Raw genomic sequence first — 20357 nt, forward strand, 5'->3', positions numbered from 1 at the left:
TGATTGAGAAATGATTTAAGATAGAAAGAGACCATTATCTGGGATCCAAAATTCAATCTTAGGGGACTGGCCATTTCTTTAACAGGCCCAAACATCAGGGGCATACCATCCACAGTCTGTAAATGTTAAGGAGATTCATTTGTGATTCAAATAACTTGTGTTCCTTAACCCAGGATCATCATTATAACCCTCTCCCCACCACTCACAATCTCATGTAGCTCAGCCGGGATGGGTAAGACAAGGGACGGATGTTTGGCATTTCCTGAGGGGCTTGAAGGTCAAAGCGAACAGCTTCAGATTAGGTGTTCTGATGAGCCACAGTACATACAGAGGCCATTCTTTTGCCAATGGGCTCACTCAGCTTCTGAGAGAGAGCCATGGGCTGGTCCAATTTTTCTTGGCTCTTCACTGTTGGAGGTCGAGTATCATTCAGGGGATGTCTCAGTTCGAACAGGTACCGGTCAAGAGCTTCCCAGTGTTGGATTTACTCAAGCGTTGTATCTTTTGAACTCGTGTTCTTGCAGGCGATGTTCGATCATAAAGGCTTGGTCCATCAGACCTGCATAGGTGACCGGTTGAGTGGACAATGAACTCCTAATGTAAAAGGGTCACCAAGGTCCCTTTAGCCCACAAGGTTTCAGCTTCTAGTTGGTGGAATTTGGTGATATAAGACAAAAATCCTGTTTACCTTGATTAATATCAATAAGATACTCTTTGGCTGAATACTCCAGGTCAGGTCTCTCAAACATTTGTTTAATGCGGCTACAAATGTGGCATAGCTGGAAAGCATAGGTCTTCGGTTGTCACTACAGGGGTCACCCAAGCTAGTGCAGGCCCAGTCAAGGCATTGATTAAATACCCTACTTTATCTCAATCTTGGGGGGATTGTGCCATGCAAAAGACAAAGAACACAGTCAGCAAACCCAAAAATTCCTTTACTTTGTTTGGATCCCCAGAAAATCATGGAGTGACAGGGAAAACCATTGGAATATCATAGGTCCTGGTAGTAAGAGCCTAAAATATAGCAACATTTTAATCATGCAGTTGTTGTAATTTTTGCATCCGCTGTTGAACTGTCTACACAAAGGCTTGCATCTGATCAGACCGCCTGTGTCTGATCCCTCATTTCAGAAGTCAAACTTGATGTTGGTTGTCCCGAACTGTCACAGGAACTACACCTGGTGGAGGCTCTCAGGTTACTTCTACTACCGGACGTCCAGATCTTCCCAGTATTGGTCTGTTAGAGATAAGGATGACCCCTTCCAGTAGCCACGTTGCCTATGACACTAATAACCATCAAACATAGACTGCCCCTCTAATCAGCCCCAATAGCAAAAAAACTCCAAGTTGTGGTGAGGCTCATGAGTCGGCCAGAAGGTTTTGATTCAAAGAACAACTAGGCAGCTTAAGGAGAGGACAGACCTGGCAAAATCCAATATCACAGACAGGATGCCTGAAGCAGGAGTTGGAGAGTTACGAAGGAGTCTGTAAAAAGGTAGGAGAAGTCAGGAGGCTGGGAAGAGAAAGACCAGGAAACAATCCAAGAAAGGATCTTGAACGAAGACTATGAGTAAATGCTGAAGCTCATCCCCCTTTTTTTTTTTAAACACATTTAATTGGATTTTATTTATATATTTATAGCATCCTAAGCCCTTTGGGAGCTCCGACTATCACTCCTTACAACTTAACTTCATATTGGCTGCTGTTATGATTTCAGTAGTCATTGCACACATCAATGGTATGGATACAATTATTGAGTATGAGGCATTAGTTCTTGCACAGCATTGTATGTATCCTCTACATAGAGCGGCTCGCATTTCCAGTCTGGATGTGCATCTCTGTCCTCTCATCATCCCTCAATATTGGTGTTCCCATAAGGGTTACCTAACCCCTTCCCTCTCCCCATTCCCCTGTATGTGCCTAGCTGTTTCAGGCTGTCTCAGTGTACCTAATGTCTATTGCTGTGGTGGGTGTCCCCTGGCTGGTTTTCTTGACCTCCCTTCTCTTCGCCTTCCACTGTATGATCGTCAGATGTTGGGGAGTTAGCCTTCCGGTCCCTGTGGTAGTGGTCGTCCCACGTTCCTCAGGGAGATGGTGCCTCTCCCTGGGGCATCTCTCCTGTTCATTCCCAATCATATACCAGGGTACCCCAAGCCCGGACTCTTCCATCAGCCCCTGACCTCGCCTAGCCTCATTGTCTCCTCTGCCTTAGCCAATTTCAGTACTTCCCTTCTCCATGTTCCCTTCTTGGGACAGCAAATCGCCTTCCAGGTCATTGCTATTTCTCTTTTAGCTAGTAAAAAGGCCAGATCCTGGAACTGGTTGGGCACTTCTAGCCGTGTGCCTATAACCACTGAGAAAACAGTGTCTAGGATCGTAGGGAACCTCCTATTTTATCACTTCTGTCATTACCTCCTTAACAGAAGTGATAGAATAGCCTATGGCCCAAGAACTCCCACACAGTCGGACAAGTCCAAAACATGTGCAAAAATTCTTCCTCTTCTTCGCTGCATCTCGGGCACTTGGCCTCTACCAGTCCAAAAGGTCTCCGAAGCCGGCCTGATGTCAAGTATGCTCTGTGCAGTACATATATATTTATGAGCTTGAACCGAGCATTTCTGGAGATCTTGGGAGTCTGGGTTAGTATTTCCCCCCAATCTTCATCTGTAATTAAGGTGCACAGGTCCTCTTCCCACTTTTGCTTAAGAGTAGTGAGCAGTTGGCATAGTGCTACTCGTATTTTCCTAGAAAGGCACGTCACTGCTTTAAGGGTGCCCGTGGCACTCGTCAGATACTGATATACTCCCTCCTGCCAATGTTCGATGACCGCCTCAGTGACCGATCTATATAGGAGAAACTGTCCCGTGGGGAGATTGTATCGACTGCGAAAGTCCTCAAACTGTAAGAGGGAGTCAGCTTCATACAGGGTCCCCATAAAGGTCGCTCCTGCTTCCACCCATCTTGAAATTCTCCTCCAGTCCCCCCCATGTGGCAGTGCCAGCAAACATTGTAATGGAATTTCAGGGGCATAAGGAGTGACACATTTCAACTTCCAAAGATATTGCAGCCAACATCTGTGCATCACCTTCAATTCATTGGAGCCGGATGCAACTGGGGGATCCAGACAAAGGACCACCCTGGCCAACAACTCAAGGTCTGTGGTAAAGAGGGTGATCTCCCAGTGAGGCATCTTACAGCTGGCCATCCATCGGGTCAGACACAGTAGCTGTCCTGCCAGATAATATGACTCGAAGTCCTGCCAGATAATATGACTCGAAGTTGTGGACTGCCAGCCCTCCGTCTGCCACCGGTCTCTGTAGCACAGCAAGTGCCAGTCACCGCCTGCCAGTGCCCCACAGGAACCCAGCCACCAGACAGTTCAATTCCTTGAAGAAAGCTCTTGGGATTCACAACGGGAGAGTGGCAAAGATTTATAGTAATCAAGATAAGGCTATCATTTTCAGGAGCGCAGCCCGCCCACAACCAACAGCAGTAAGGATTCCCAGAAAGTCATATTACCGCAAAGCCCGTGTAGTGCCCGTTTTACGTTCCCCTCCAGTAGATGGAGATGATCATGGTAGACATGGACTCCTAAGTAAGCCAAGCAGCGCGGTTCCCACTGTAGTTAGTCAAGGTCCAAGGGAACTGCTCTGCCTTCCATCGCGGGGAATAGGCTACATTTTCACCAGTTAACTCAGAGCCTGGAGATAGCGCGAAACCTCATCGCCTACATCTCCCAAAAAGAGCAGAAAATCGTCTGCATATAGTGCAATGTAGTGGGTATGTCCCACCACCCTCAGACCTCTATAGGCGCTTCCCTTCCTAGCTATACAGGCCAACGGTTCAATAGCAAGAGCAAAAAGCAGGGGGGAGAGTGGGCAGCCTTGCCTGGTCCCCCTCTCTACCCGATAGCCCTCCAAGATGGTGCTACTCATGCAAACTCTCCCCCTCAGCTCAGCATAAAACAATTGGGTACATGCGACAAACTGGTCACCCAGGCCAAACTTACGAAGCACTTAATTGAGATATTGCCATTCCAGGCTATCAAAAGCTTTTTCAAAGTCTACAGCGAAGATCACCGCCTCCTTTTTTATCGGAGGCGTCACTATCTAGGAGAGAGAAGAGGTGACGTATGCAAGTGGCTGTATGTGGCCCGGGGATAAACCTGGCTTGATCCATATGGACTAGGTGTGGCATATGCCGCAATAGGCGCATGGCCAAAATCTTACTCAGTATCTTATAGTATACCAACAACATTGATAAGGGGCGGTCAGAGATGACGTCAGTGGATGGTTTCCTCGGTTTCAGCAGAGGGATAATCAGGGCTTTCTGAGCTGATACGAGAAGAGTACCACATTGCTGGGCCTCTTCATACATCTTGACCAATCTCGGGCCTAGCTTTGTCATGTATGTTGAAGGTAATTCAACTGGAAGACCATCCAATCCCGAGGTTTTATTTTGCACCATACTGGCGATGGCAGCTCTCACTTCAGCGAGCATGATTGCTGCTCCCAAGGTGGTCGCCTCGTGTTCCGAAATTGTTGGAAGGGCAAAATATGATAAGACATTTTGGATGTACACCTCCGTTGGTCAGACTTTGCTTGAATATTGAATAGAGATCAGCATAATAGTTATAGAATTCTCGATTAATGGCAGCCTGGGTGTGTATGGCTTGGACTGTGACCTCTGTCAGTTCAACTATAATCAAGCCTCTGTGTGCAGGATTCGCCAGCCATGCCAGTAGGAAGCTTGCGTGGTCCCCCTCCAAGTGTGTGCGTGCTGTGTAGGCTTTATAGTCGTAGCAGTGCAGTCTCTCAATCACTACTGCCACTTTTTCTCAGGTGGCGAGAAGCGCTGTCCAAAGATCTGGCTCACCTGGGCGTATCTGTTCTAGTGTACCCAACTCCTGTTCAGTCTTCTCTATGTTGTGTAGCAGCGTTTGGTATTCACCTTTGGCTGCCTTAAAAGCATCCCATTCTATCAGTTTTGAATTTCTGGAATCCTCGTTTGTCTCAAAATAACTAGGTATGTCAGAGCCAATTGTGTCTTTAAAAGCCTGATCCTCCAACAGCGCCGGTCGGAGTCATCAAGGGGGTATCGTACAACAGACACAGGACCACCCAAGCCTCAACAATAGTGGATTATGATCTGAAATCGTCCTGGTCATATATTGAGTCAGCTGTGCCAACTCATGTACGTCTGGTGAACACAAAAAGGTGTCCAGACGCACATGCAGGTCATGCATTGGTGAATAAAATTAGTAGTCCCTAGTCTCCAGATGGTGAGTTCACCAGGAGTCAATCAGACCCCATTTCCTATGCCAGTTTCAGTACAAGTTGGCCGTTAGGATTATCGGGGAGGATGGCAGCGGGGGATGTGATCTATCTAATGTTGTATCTGCAATACAATTAAAGCACCCCCAACAGTACAGATCCTATTAAGTAACTGGCCAGGTGTTCGGAGGGGGATGCCAGGAATCCCGATTGGTAAGTATTAGGGCCATACATGCTCCCAAGTACTATCTCCCAGCCTTCTAATTTCCCAATGGCTATGGCATAGAGACCCAGAATGATGGACGCAGTGTGTTTTATAAGGAACACCGGGTTTAATCCACACTAAGGTCCCCCGGCATATGCTGAGTAAGTAGTAAAGTGTACCTGGCATCTCCACCGCCGTTGGAGGGCACGCCCTTCTATGGCATCTAGATGTGTCTCCTGCAACAGAGCTATATGGATTCCTCACCTAGTAAAATGTGAAAATATTTGATGTCGCTTAGACATTAAGTGCATCCCCCTAACGTTCCATGTTAGGACCTTAACATTCATTGCGGTGTCCATTGGGGGAGTAGTATAGGACATGTTGGGAATTGTAGGGGTCCAGGGCCCGTCTAAAAGGGATCCCATCTCACAGCAATTCGAGTATGCAACAGACTTAGGCACCACAAAACATTATTTTCATTAACTAGATAAAATTTTTCCCTAGTCCCAGTCCCCAGGGCAAGAGGTGTGACGCCCTCACCCAAACCATCAAACAACCAAGAATCAAACTTGTTAATGCCATCTATCGTTCAGGCTATGGTTTGCAAGAGGGTAACAGTTCTGTCGTTGTGCAGCGGTTGGCTCCAGGTACCCCCAGCTCCCATCTCGCCCCCAGTGTCTTATCTCTGCAATGTAGGATCTAGGTGATATAATGTTATATGTCAGCCATTGCAGGTAGTGTCGGGGTAAAGTGTGTCTGCCATCGCAACATCCCACGATGTATATCAACTGAGGAAACAACAAGGTTCACTAGATAAGTTCATCCGGAGTTCCCGGGGTGACCACAAGTAGGACATCACTTGAGTGGGCTGAAGCAGTGGATTCACTGTCCTAATCCGTCCACTCCCCGCTCGCCCCCTGGGTCGGGGACATGGGGCATCCCCCCAGTGAGGCGACCGCTGCAACTACTTGCTGACATTCCTTTTGTACTTCCTCCACTGTGAGTGGGTCAGTCAGTGCTGGTGGCCTTCCCCGGTGGGATCGAGGTCGACGTTTCCTCTTCTGCTGTCGGGATGGGCTGCCCGGACCCGGGTTCGGCTAGAGCTCCAGCCAGGACCATGCATCCTGCGGTGTGGTGAAGAATTCCATCCCTGTCAAAGTAACGACTAGGAGTCCTGCAGAAAAACTGCATGAAGTATGAGATCCCCAGTTCCCTGAGTTTCCGTTTTACAGTGGTAAAAGCCGTTCTCTGCCACTGGACGTCTCTAGGGAAGTCAGTAAATATTGATACTCTACTGTTTTCCATCATCAGGTTCTCATGCAATCTCGCTTGTTGTACCTTGTTGTCTTGATCCTTGAAGTGAAGCAGTCATGCTACCACTGGCCTTGGCAGAGTGCCTGGAAGTGATAATCTAGCAGGTACTCTATGGGCCCATTCCAGCGCAAAGAAAAGGGAAAGTCACTCTGGGGCCACCACAGTCTTGAGCCAGTCTTCTAGATTACATACCATATCTGGATTTTTTCAGGAAGCCCTACCACCCTGATATTGGTAAGTCGTGCCCTGTTCTCCGCGTCTTCCGCTATACTCTCCAGCATTTTTAGGTGGACTTCAATGGATGTCAAGGGGCCACCTGCTAGTGCCAATGCAGGGGTTTGTTTCTGAGAGTTCCCGTTCTGTTGCATTGCCCCTTTCTGCCAAATGACGATAGTCATTGCATAAGAGGCCCAGATCTGTGCTCAGAGTGTCGATTTTGACCTCCAATGCTGTTCTTGACGCCACTATGTCCTGGAGTACGTCTTGTAGTGTGGGAGTGGCGGGGTCATTGCCGTTGTTGCTAGCAATGTGTACTCTGACTTACCACTGGCTGTTCGCATACGCCTGGGGCCTCCCAGATCCATGTCTCTCTTTTTGAGGGCCTTTCCCATGTTGCACTACGGTATTGGTCACCACCAGGTCCTAGGTGTTAACTCTAGGAGGTAGCAGTGCTCCACTGTGTGCTGTGTGTGTGTTTCCCCAATGCGGGCAACAGCCTCACTCAGTTCTAAGTTTGCAGGTGGGGCCAGTCGTGTCCCCAGTAGCACATGGCCCTCCTCTGCTTTTACTGTCGGGGCTCCCAGGAGATGAAGGAACTCACTGGTGAGTGGGGGTCCGTGATGGTATCAGACGGGGGCTCTAGTCCTCGCCGCCACCGGTCCTCATCCACATAGCTCTAGTTCACCCCGGTGGGTGCTCAGCAAGGCAGAGGAACAACAGCCATCCCTCCACTGGTGCCCCCACTATAGTTCGCTGCAGGGGGCTCCCACCAACAGGTTCCGCTGGTCAGCGCACTCTCACCTGTGCTCGCCCTCCTAGGATGAAGGCCCCGCTCACTTGGGATGATAATTCAGGGTCCCCAACGTGAGCATATCGCGATCCAGCAGGTTGACCTACCTCTGCCATGTAGGCTTGGTTCCTCCAAGGCTCTTCTTGGTCCCCGGGGCGATAGGCGCTCCTTCAGGTTGCCTTGCGGCTGCAGTTGTAGGCCAGCCCAGCCCCTCTCAATGTATCACTCCCAGCCGCACTCCTCAACTCGCGCTACCTGCGATGAAGTCACAGGACCGCAGCGCTGAACGGCGCGCAGAGGCCGCGCCACATCCAAGGATGAGCCCAGGGGGTCTCCGAATCACAGGGCCCTCCGTCACTGCCAACCGCCCCTGTTAGTTGGTGCTGTGGTCCGGTGCAGGGTTATTGCTGAATCGGGCCTCTGGCGCCAGCGCACCACAGCTCATGCAGCGCCAGGAGCCCCTGAGCTGACAACCGCCATTTTAGGCCAGCATGTCCCCCTGGCTCCCCAGCACTCCCTCACATCTAGCACTCGGCGAGGGGAACGCCTTGCAGCCACAAGGGTCTAGTATGCACCCTCCACCTTTTGCCCCTTTGGAGGATGGGCATAGGGGGGTCCGATGAGTCTGCAGGTCCCCCAGCTTCTCCATTCGCAGCCTGGCCACTCCATGAGGCTCATCCCCTTTATAGCCAAAAAGCAGGAAATGGTTTTAAACTAGCTGCCCTCTTTTTGGTTTGGGAAAATTATTACAGAAGTAAAAAATATGGTGGCCATCTTGGATTGGGAAGTATACCTTCCCAAGGGCCTCTACTGAGGGACCATAGGAAGGAGAAGTCTGGTTCATTGGAGATGCTGCATGTATCTTGCAGAGGAAACCTTCCATGGAGAGGATCATAGGAGGTCTCACCAGGAAGGGTGTTGGCCCGCTGGGGTGGAAGAGGACCCCCCCCTGATCTCAGTGCAGAGGAGTCAGCACATCCTACCTGCCAAAAAAGAGGCCCATGGGAGACAGTGGGTGGAATGTTGGCTGCTGCAGCAGCAACACATTTGTGGCACCGGTAATATGCGTAATCCTCTCAGTGTCCTTACTAGAGTAATTTGAATTCCTTACTAGAGAAATTTGAATTTCTTTGAGTTTTGCATATTTGAAATAAGAGATTGTCAAGTTCCAGATCCACTTCGGAAACTCTTAGAAATCAAGAAAGTGCTTTGCTCTGAAGACAGAGGGACACAGAGTGCACATTGTTGCTAAGCAGTAATTATCTTGTCATGTGAATGAAGGATTGATTGGTTTCTGCTAGTTAGGTTTGATGTTCAAATTTGAACTCATAAGAAGTCTTGAGCAATATTAGGTTATAGCAAAATAGTTCTCCAATCAATAGCAGTATGCTGAACGAAAGAGGAATTGAACTGCAATTTGGGCCTTCAAAAAGTTATGTGTTGTGAAATACGTGTTGGCTGTTTTGGCACTTGATTATCACCAAAGTACATTATTGGAATATGTATCTTGTGAAATGTCATATAGGTGGTCACAATTAAGACTTTGGGGGTTATTATAACTTTGGAGGAGGTGTTAATCCGTCCCAAAAGTGACTGTAAAGTGACGGATATACCACCAGCCGTATCACGAGTTCCATAGGATATAATGGACTCGTAATACGGCTGGTGGTATATCCGTCACTTTACCGTCACTTTTGGGACGGATTAACACCTCCTCCAAAGTTGTAATAACCCCCTTTGTGTTTTAAAAACTATTCATGAAGAACTGTATAAGGTTGAAGGTTTAATTGAACAAACGTACTATATAACTACATATAACTGACATATTAATATTGCGAGAAACAAATATATATGATATGATTAAATATAAAACTGCATTATGAAGTATGAAAAATTGGAGTGCCTCTTTAATCTTTATGGGATATTTATTAATATGTAAATGCTAGGGCATATTAAAATATACAGAGAGGCACAATTAATTGTGCTCCTAATTTGTGCTACAATGCTAGTATGGAGGAAATTATGTGCCAATACATACTTGTGCTTTATTCAGACTAGATAAGAGGCCATTACTTTAAAACTACGAAATGTTCTTATTTTAAACATACCATGATTGATATACTTTACAGCCAGCCTCTCCTAAATCAAACATTTGAGGAAAAATATTTGATCTGTGTTTCCTTAGCTGCCAGGAAAACGTCCCGTTGGTTGGAATGTTCAGGCTAAAGTGGATCTATATCTTTGGCTTGGACCCATTAAATATTCAAATGTGATCCTGGACAACCTTCCTGTGGGTTATGAGCTGGAAATGCATCCAGAAGCTGCTGGGCACCACAGTCCTCCTCCACCTGGAGGTCTAGTCTACAAAGGTAAGACAAAAAGTATGCTGTCTAATGTCCAACTAGCCTGAGGATATGGGATTATTCACCAAGGTGTAAATCAATGCTAAGTCTAAAAAGCAACTGTGACTAAGTAATGCAGACATTTACAACAACTGAACATTACTATATTTCCCTTAAGATTATCTGATGTTTTAAAAATACTTTAAACATGTTTACCTTTGGAATATCTTATTGCAGGTGGTAGACAAGCAGCATAGGACTGACATGTTGGAACTCCCCTGCACCCTGCAATCATTCCATCAATGACCATTGCAAACCAGAAACACACCATCCCCCAGCTGACAGCAGGGATACAAGTCCTTTAAGAAACTGCCCAACAAGTCATTGAGAGAGGCATGGGGCGGCTCCTCCATTGGGGCGGAGGAGCGTCAACCCCCACCCCCGCCAGCAGTGGCAGCTGCAAACCTTTTCCCAAAAAAACCTGGGTTTATTATCATTTTTGGGGAAAAAGGCAGGGCCTTGGGGTGACGGGCAGTGGGGGGATTGCACAGCATTTCCCCTCAAAGCCCATGTTTGTTTGGCCGGCCGTTTCGGGCGGGCAAAACACACATGCACAGTGGGTTCTCTCCTGCCCAGCAACACAGTTGCGGGTTGGAGAGAGCCTGCACAGGCTCCCAGTCTGCTGGCGCTCCCAGTCATGATTGGAGCAGGGCAGGCTGGGAGCCTGTGTCTGCAGAGGAGTGGATAGAGCGGCAGAGATAAGTGGTTTTGATTTTTATTATTTTTAATTTAATCTAACCCCCCTGCGCCGCTCCGCCCCTTTTGCATGCCGCAAGCCGTGACTGGGGGAACAGTGCCATCTTCCAGCCTTGATCTGATGTTGACAGCAACAGCTTTAATAACTTAATTTTATGTAACCCATTACCTCAAGTATGACCAACATCCTGTTTCTGCTAGTATGGTCAAACACACGAGTACACCACCCCTCTGGTCACATCAAAAAGACACAATCTTCTTTCTGATTGTGAACACAAGCATTGTACCATTTATTAAGGGATCGTGTTCCCAAATGTGATCACAAAGGACTAGGAGCCATTATTAATATGTTCCTCAAAACTCCCATCTTTAAGTTGAAAAGGCAGTGAGACTTCAATGCATAGGGAAAACATACTAGTGCAGAAGGGAGAATAGGGACCAGTAAATGGCTAGAAAAGGCAAGAATGCCATTTGCAAAGATACTGTGCTGGGGTATTTGGGCCTATTTTCTCTCTCTTATACATTGTTTATATGGTCAGTCAAACAATATGCCCCCTTGTTATGAAAGCAACCTCTCCTACCAACTTGTATTACTCTTTAATGCCATCCCGGATCTTAACTACATTGGTTCCAAAGACATTGCGTTAATTGAATTTTTGGACTCTAGGGGGCCCTATCCAAGGGACTCCACCTTGGTTTCGTTAATTTCTGCCACAATAGCTCACTCTATTCTCTCTAAGAGAGATTTATTTTTCTCGTGGGGCATTACAATAACTCCCTATAAGGAGTCCGGTTATCCTGTGTTACTATCAGAATCCCAATGTTCAATGGCTCCCATAGTATTGAAGCCTTTTTCAATCTTGAAAGGTGCCCTAGGTGGCACCTCCACTTTTAACGGCACTTCTCGCACCGGCTCTGGTTCCCAGGGCTCTGCTAATTGGGATTGGTTGCCATCTACCCTCTCGCATTGACGTCCCTATTGACCCCCACAGGTGGTTGGTTCTGTTCAAACACTTGGATATCTGTCCTTATGTTCATGGAACATTAATGGGGTTGTGCATAAGTTTGGCTCTGCTGACCTTTTAACATTTTTGAACAGTTACAACATAATCACCCTTCAGGAAACCTGGGCTGAGTACAGCTGTCCATTGCCAGGGTATTTAGAAATATGGAAATCGGCCCATAGAACGAGCAAGAATGGCTGTGCCAAGGGAGGATTGGCCATCTATGTAACTATTAAATTAAATGGGAGTATATTGCCACTGGTTTGGGATGATAACTGGATCCAGGGGATTGTCATAAGGAACATGAAAGTGCAGCAGACCCTCATAGTAATTAATGTTTACATTGCTCCCGGAACAAAGGAAAAAAGGGACAGGTTGTCTCGACTGATGCAGATTGTGGGGAACTTAGTTGGGGAATACCCATGTGCTAATTATCTTATAACTGGTGATTTTAATACGAACCTGTTTCAGGATACTATGGAGGCTCTTGAGGGTCCTGATTGTGGTAACCGCCAGTTAATTCCCGAACAATTAAGGCCCCAGGGCTGTCTGCATTGCCCGTTGGGAGAGTATTTGGTAACGCACCTTAAAAGCATAGGCTTTAAAGTCTTGAATGACCGTTTACGTGACAATGCCTCCCCCCGGTGGACAACATCAGATGGTCGATCCCGCTCCTATTTAGACTACACCATTTACAATATTTAATTATTTCCTCTCATTGAAAGGTTTTTGATTTCGTCCAGGAATGAGATGATCATTGTCCACAAATTGTATCTATCAAATCTAGATTTCCTCTACACGATGTTATGCGGGCAGTGGGTGATGGTGTTTGTTTTGAGTCACTAAAGCCCATAAAATGGAATGCTTCTATTGGTGGCATAGTATTGACTGAATGTATTCATTTTTGTGACTCTGAGGGATCGGGCTGTGTGACCCCATTTCAGTTATGGGTTAAACTTTCTTGCGTTTTATGGCCAAAGTTCCACCAATCTGCACGTAATTGCTCTCCATCCCGAATAATAGGCTAGAAAGGGCAATTAGAAAAAGCCCTGATTCTGAGTGTTTATTCATTGAACACAAACAACTGAGGAAAGATTACAGGAAGGCTGTTAATGATGACTACCAGACCTATCTTAGTCAGTTTTGGGCTAAACTTTTAAGCGCAGCAAAGATCCAAATCTCATGCAAGTTTAGTCCCTTATTAACAATTTAAATAGCAACCAAAAGGGCACTGGCGTTGTCGATATTTGAGAAGGAGCTTGGACGTCTTACTTGACCATTCACTTTTACGCAAGTGAGCAGGATGGGAAACTGCTGGATGAGGGGGCCCACAGATGTACTCTTGCTTTGTTTAATATGTGTCCCTTGTTTATAGGGTCTTTAATTCCCTCGTAGGGAATGAGGAAGTTCTTTCAATTACGTCTCTCCCATATCATCTTTAGGGCTAGGCAATTTGGAGCCCCTGGTCTCAACGGCCTTCCACAGGCATTATTTAAAAAGGATCCTCTCTTTTGGTCTAACAATTTTGCACATTTGCTCGAGCACTGCCTCTTGACTTCAACAATACCTGAGTCAATCAATCAATCAATCAATCATAGTATTTATAAAGCGCGCTATGTACCCGTCAGGGTTTCGAGGCGCTGAGAGGGGGGGGGGGGTGCTGCTGATTTAGCGGTCGAAGAGCCAGGTCTTGAGGAGCCTTCTGAATGCGAGGAGGTCCTGGGTCTGGCGAAGAGATGTGGGGAGAGAGTTCCAGGTCTTGGCGGCGAGGAAGGAGAAGGATCTGCCGCCGGATGTCTTGCGCTGGATTCGGGGTACGATGGCGAGGGCGAGGTTGGCGGATCGGAGTTGACGTGTTGGAGTGTAGAAGTTCAGTCTGGTGTTGAGGTAGGAGGGTCCGGTGTTGTGAAGTGCCTTGTGAGCGTGGGTCAGGAGTTTAAAGGTGATCCTCTTGTCTACCGGGAGCCAGTGGAGTTCCTTTAGGTGAGGGGAGATGTGATTTCGGCGGGGTATGTCGAGGATCAGTCGGGCGGAGGCATTTTGGATGCGTTGGAGTCGTTTGATGTCTTTGGTTGGGATGCCTGTGTAGAGTGCGTTGCCGTAGTCAAGTCTGCTGCTGACGAGGGCTTGGGTCACCGTCTTTCTGGTTTCTGTTGGAATCCACTTGAAGATTCTGCGGAGCATTCGAAGGGTGTTGAAACAGGAGGAGGAGACGGCGCTGACCTGTTTGGACATGGTGAGGGCGGAGTCCAGGATGAAGCCGATGTTTCTTGCGTGGCTGGCAGGGGTGGGCGGGGGTCCGAGGACGGAGGGCCACCATGAGTCGTTCCAGGCCGAGGGAGTGCGCCCGAGGATGAGGACTTCCGTCTTGTCGGAGTTGAGTTTCAGGCGACTGTTGTTCATCCAATCGGCGATGGATTTTAGTTCCTCGTGGAGGTTTGTTTTGGCGGTGAGCGGGTCTTTGGTCAGGGAGAAGACGAGCTGGGTGTCGTCGGCGTAAGAGATGATGCTGAGATGATGTTGGCGGGCCAGTTGAGCGAGGGGGGCCATGTAGACGTTGAACAACGTAGGGCTGAGGGAGGATCCTTGGGGGACGCCGCAGATGAGGTTGGTGGCTTTGGAGCGGAAAGGGGAGAGACGGACTCTCTGCGTTCTGTCGGAGAGGAAGGATGAGATCCAGTGGAGGGCTTTGTCTTGGATGCCGGCTACCTGGAGGCGGGTCAGTAGGGTGCGGTGGCAGACGGTGTCAAAGGCGGCTGATAGGTCGAGGAGGATGAGGGCTGAGGTTTCGCCGTTGTCCATCTGATGTCTGATGTCATCTGTGGCGGCGAGGAGAGCAGTCTCAGTGCTGTGGTTTCGTCTGAATCCGGATTGTGAGGGGTCCAGGATGGAATTGTCTTCGAGGAAGTGGGTGAGCTGAGTGTTGACGATCTTCTCGATGACTTTCGCTGGAAAAGGGAGGAGAGAGATCGGACGGAAGTTTTTGAGATCGTTGGGGTCGGCCTTGGGTTTTTTGAGAAGGGGTTGGATTTCTGCGTGTTTCCAGCTGTCCGGGAAGGTGGCAGAAGTGAAGGAGAGGTTGATGATCTTGCGGAGTTCGGGGGCGATGGTGGCGTTGGCTGAGTTGAAAACATGATGGGGGCAGGGGTCCGTGGGGGAGCCTGAGTGGATGGTGTTCATGGTTGTTATGGTTTCTGCCTCCTCCACGTGGGTCCAGGCGGTGAGGCGGCAGTCGCGGGAGGAGACGTCGGGGTGGGGTCTGGCGGTGGACCGGTGTTGAAGCTGTCGTGGATGGTAGCGATTTTCTGGTGGAAGAAGGTGGAGAGGTCGTCGCAGAGTTTCTGGGAGGGCGGGATGTCGTTGGAGTTGGCTTTTGGATTGGAGAGTTCCTTCACGATGCCGAAGAGTTCTTTGCAGTCGTGGGCGTTGTTGTTGATGCGTTCGGTGAAGTGGGCGCGCTTGGCGATGCGGATCCGTTGGTGGTGTTCGCGGTTGGCGTTTTTGAGGGCGACGAGGTTGTCGGGAGTGCGTTCTTGGATCCATTTCTTTTTGAGCTTCTGGCAGATGCTTTTGGAGGTGGTTAAACCAGGCCGGTTTTTTCTTTCCTTGGATGGCGGTGGGTTTCTTGAGAGGGGCAAGGGTGTTGGCGCAGTCGAGGATCCATTGATGGAGGTTGATGGTGGCTGTGCTCGGGTCGGTTGCGTCGGGTGGAAGGTTGTTGATGAGGGTGCTGGTCAGTTGGTCTTGGGTGACTTTGCCCCAGCGGCGGTGGGGAGGTAGCTGGATGCGGTGTTGCTCTGTGGTTTTCTTATAGGTGAAATGGACGCAGTGATGGTCGGTCCAGTGGAGTTCGGAGGTGTGGCTGAAGGAAACGTGGTTGCTTGAGGTGAAGAGGGGGTCAAGGGTGTGTCCGGCGATGTGGGTGGGCATGTTGACTAGCTGGCGGAGTCCGAGGTTGAGGAGGTTGGAGGTCAGTGATGCGGTGTTGACGTCGTTGGCATTTTCCAGATGGTAGTTCAGATCTCCCAGGAGGATGTAATCCGGGGAAGCGAGGGCGTGGGTGCTTGCAAGGTTGGCGATGGTGTCGCTGAAGGGGGCTCTTGGTCCTGGAGGGCGGTATATGAGGGTTCCTCTGAGGGTCGTGTTGGGGTCCGTGTGGATCTGGAAGTGGAGGTGTTCGGCTGTCCTGAGGGTGTCGTCCGAGTGGGTGTGGATTTTGAGGGTAGCTTTGTGAGCGATGGCTATTCCGCCGCCGATTCCGTTGGTTCGATCTCTTCTGGTGATTTTGTAGCCGTCCGGTATGGCGATGGCGATGTCCGGAGACGAGGAGTCGTTCCACCAGGTTTCGGTCAGGAAAGCCACGTCAGGAGCAGTGGTGTCGAGCAAATCCCAGAGCTCGATGGCGTGTTTTCGTGCGGAGCGGGTGTTGATGAGGATGCAGTTCAGGTGGTTGGGGTTGAATGTTTCAGTAGTTGGATTGGTCGTTCTGATGCAGGAGAATTTGCAGGTACGGCAGGAGAAGGGTCCTTTAGTGTGCTTCGGGGATGCCCGGTAGCATCGTTGATCGAGTAGCGGATGGGGGGGGCGCGAGGGCCAGGGGGTGTGGCGCTGGGCGCGGTCCAGACACGGACGGGCGCTGACGGGCTTGCCTCTGGCGCGCCTCTGGCGTGCCAGCGGCGCGCCCGCTGCGCGGACGCGCAGCGCCAGCCATTAAGAAGGGAGGGGGGAGGGAGGAGCAGCTGGGAGGCGGGAGGCGGGAGGGAGCGGCAAATGGGGGCGCGAGGGGGGCGGGGCCTCAGGGAGGCAGCGGCAGGGAACGGGGAGCGCACAAGGGGCAAAAAACACTGAAAACGAGCAAAACTACAAGCAGTTACAATGAGAAAAATACAATCAGAAATACAATCAGAAATACAATAATGGCACAATACACGATCGGGGAGACAGCAATCAGGGGGGCACAAAGGGGGCAGAAGCGCCGGCGGCGAGGCGCTGAAAAAACGAAAAAAGCCAAAAAACACTTACAGGACGGCGGAAGCGGCACACGGGTCAAGTGAGCCCACTAGCCACCAGGGATGAGGCGCAGGAGGATGCCTGCGGGTGGAGGAGGGCCTCGAACACGCAAACGGCAGCGTGCTCGTGGGACAGAGGCAGAAGGCAGCAGGTTGGTGCTGCGGTCGTGGGGGGCGAGCTCAGGACCTGAAACAGGTCAGAGTTCGCTCACTCGCGACGCGCAGCGCCAGCCATTAAGAAGGGAGGGGGGAGGGAGGAGCAGCTGGGAGGCGGGAGGCGGGAGGCGGGAGGGAGCGGCAAATGGGGGTGCGAGGGGGGCGGGGCCGCAGGGAGGCAGCGGCAGGGAACGGGGAGCGCACAAGGGGCAAAAAACACTGAAAACGAGCAAAACTACAAGCAGTTACAATGAGAAAAATACAATCAGAAATACAATCAGAAATACAATAATGGCACAATACACGATCGGGGAGACAGCAATCAGGGGGGCACAAAGGGGGCAGAAGCGCCGGCGGCGAGGCGCTGAAAAAACGAAAAAAGCCAAAAAACACTTACAGGACGGCGGAAGCGGCACACGGGTCAAGTGAGCCCACTAGCCACCAGGGATGAGGCGCAGGAGGATGCCTGCGGGTGGAGGAGGGCCTCGAACACGCAAACGGCAGCGTGCTCGTGGGACAGAGGCAGAAGGCAGCAGGTTGGTGCTGCGGTCGTGGGGGGCGAGCTCAGGACCTGAAACAGGTCCTGGCGTGGTGCAATCCTTCATCCCCTATATAAAAGTGGTTCAAGGTCAGACCCTGCCAACTTTAGGATGATAGCCCTGCTGGACAAGTTCTGTGCTAGTCTTTTGCTGCAAGATCTCTGTGCCTGGGCTGAATCGAAGGCTTTAATTCCCATTGTCTAAACAGGGTTCTCTGCTGGCTCCGGCAGTTTGACAGGTCTGAAGCTGAATTGTTGTTTTGTGGATTTGAAGGCGGCATTCAATCGGATCCCCCAGAGTGCCCTGTGGGTTAAACTACAAAACTGGTGCATCCCCCCAGTATTCTTGGGTGCTATTATAGAACTCCATACAAACACCTGGGTCCGTATTTAGCTTGGTGATGAGTGCTCCCTCTCTAGGAAAATTCCCACCACCCGTGGTGTGAAACAAGGTTGTGTACTTGCTCTCCTTCTTTTTAATCTGTTTATTGCAGACATGTCAACGTCTCTTGATGTCGTTAACTCTCATCCTCCAAGATTAGTGGCTTTAGGCTTAGTCATCTGCTTTACGCCGATGATCTTGCACTATTTAGGTGCACTAAGATTGGCCTCCACTGTCTGCTTAACCAACTTGCATCTTATACTTCCGCAAATCAATTGGAAGTTCATTTGCTCAAAACAAAAGTGGTCTCCTTTAGGAGGAAAAAACACTTGGGCTTTAGTTGGTATTATAAAAGCTGTAAACTTGTCTTTGACCAGTCTTATAAATATTTAGTGGTACATTCGATTCCAGAGGCAGTTTTGTTAGACACAAGAAGGTAATTGAACTCAAAGCTGTGACAGTGCAGGTGGCCTTTTCTAAACTATCTAAAGTTTTACTGGAGCTGACCCTTCTTCCCCTAATGGAAGTTATGAGAGCAAAGATTATCCCTTCACTGGCCTACGGCCAAGAAATGTTGTTGGGCAAAACCGCTTGCCTACTAAATAGCCTGGTCAATAAAATCTACAAGAGAGTTTTTCACGTTCCGCGCCTGGCTTCACCCCCGTATGTACCGTTGGAATTTGGGCTTCCTGATTTGGTGGCAGTTGGTGCTGGTGCTTTTTTGAAGCTTTGCTATAAATTGCCTCAGGACACGGACAGTCACTTGGAGGCAGTCTTGAGGCAAGAAATTAGTGAGTCGAAATCGAAGTGTACTTATTCTCGTTTCTTGGTTGAATGCAAACGGTGACTAGATGCTGGTGATCTTTGGGCAAGTAACCCCCCCTACTCTCTGTTTAAATTAGATGTTAAAAGGCTTATTCAACTGTATTCTTATCATTCAGACTGTGTCCTCCTTGTTCAATGGAAGCATGCCTGGGCAGAAATTGAATCCTTTAAGCCAGGTATGTCTTCTAGTTTTTTCTCTTGCCCTTATGGGTTTTGGTTGAAAAAGGACTTCATGGCCTTAGGAATGGCGATTGTTTTTTTAAAAACATTTGCCCCAATGGCAACTACTCCCCAGGGACGGTGTGACATGTAGAGGCTGTAGTAACGCAGACAAAACCATTGATCATGTGGTTTGCCTGTGCCCAGCTTTATTAAAGGAGCGTAGATTTTTGCTTCGGAGCAAATGGAATGAACTGGGAATCCACTCCTGTCGACAGGCTATCATCCAGTCTTTGGACCCGGGCAACACAATGCTAAATGTGTTATTGACTAAATTTATTAAAATTGCACAATCTAAATTCAATGGCACTGCGAGCAATGAACAAGTATAATCGGAATCTCTTTCACGCTCTTGCCACATTGCCTGTTATTGGTTAGGTCGAGGAGTTCTTATGGCATATGTTGATGTTTAGTGCAATTACTATTTAACCCACCATGCACTTTAGGGCTGTGCCTATGTATTTTGTCTTTGTGTACTATGCGGGATTCCGGGGTGGGTGGCTTGTTTTATTTTATATCTCAGGATTGTGTTACACTTTTAGGCAGGAATGTCTTTTTAATATATCATGTGTGTCTAACTTATGGTGTTTTTTAGCATTAGTTTAGTCTCTGAGGGTATTTATTCTCAATTGCTTTTTTTGCTTTTTTGTATTGGATTTTATTATCTGTACAATAAATTATTATTCATTCAAAAAACAAACAAAAAAAAAAAAACTTGTATTACTAAACGTTTGAAACCAGAAGCCCCTGATATATTGTGCCTATTTCTGGGGAAGGATATGTTCTCTTACTGCTTTCTATAAAAGTTGTTTTATGCAGTACTTGAAGTTACTGCATCCTTTGTGGCTTCATTGATGATCTTTGTTCAGTCAAACCTATTCTCATCTCTATATTGGTTTCCACTACTTAAGCCACTGTTGTATGTGCACAACTGCATGTGTACTACATTTTTACTTCATCAAATGGTGATGGTCTTTACTTCATGTCTTTTTTAGGACAGATAACATTTAGCTCCTATAGTGCCCATATCAAAAATGCAGCATGAGCTTCAGTTCAAATTTTCTATCACTGGTATAAGATTCCAATGTCTATTCTGCTTTTCCAACTCGTGCTCACAATAAGTATGTACCAACTTGTGCATTATGTTTCTATTCCTCTGAAATGCAAATAGGGGGTTCTTTATACAAAGTTTTCAGTCTCTATTTAAAACTTTCCAATTTTAATTCACCGGTTTGATAAAATTGGAAAATTAGTGACACATACTATTACTTATTGAACATATTTCATAGCTCTGACAAATTCCCTATTGAAAAGTCAAGCTCTCT

The 20357-nt window shown here is 48.4% G+C and overlaps 1 protein-coding gene across 1 annotated transcript in view; it reads left to right on the forward strand.

Moving 5' to 3' along the window:
* The window catches only part of FER1L6 (fer-1 like family member 6), a 682981-nt gene that overhangs the window by 459515 nt on the left and 203109 nt on the right, over positions 1–20357 (forward strand). The window contains exon 19 of the mRNA XM_069220715.1: positions 9987–10170. Within this exon, the coding sequence (XP_069076816.1) occupies positions 9987–10170 (184 nt within the window). The remainder of the gene's footprint in view (positions 1–9986; positions 10171–20357) is intronic.

This window comes from Pleurodeles waltl, chromosome 2_2, assembly GCF_031143425.1.
Source record: "Pleurodeles waltl isolate 20211129_DDA chromosome 2_2, aPleWal1.hap1.20221129, whole genome shotgun sequence".
NCBI lineage: Eukaryota > Metazoa > Chordata > Amphibia > Caudata > Salamandridae > Pleurodeles > Pleurodeles waltl.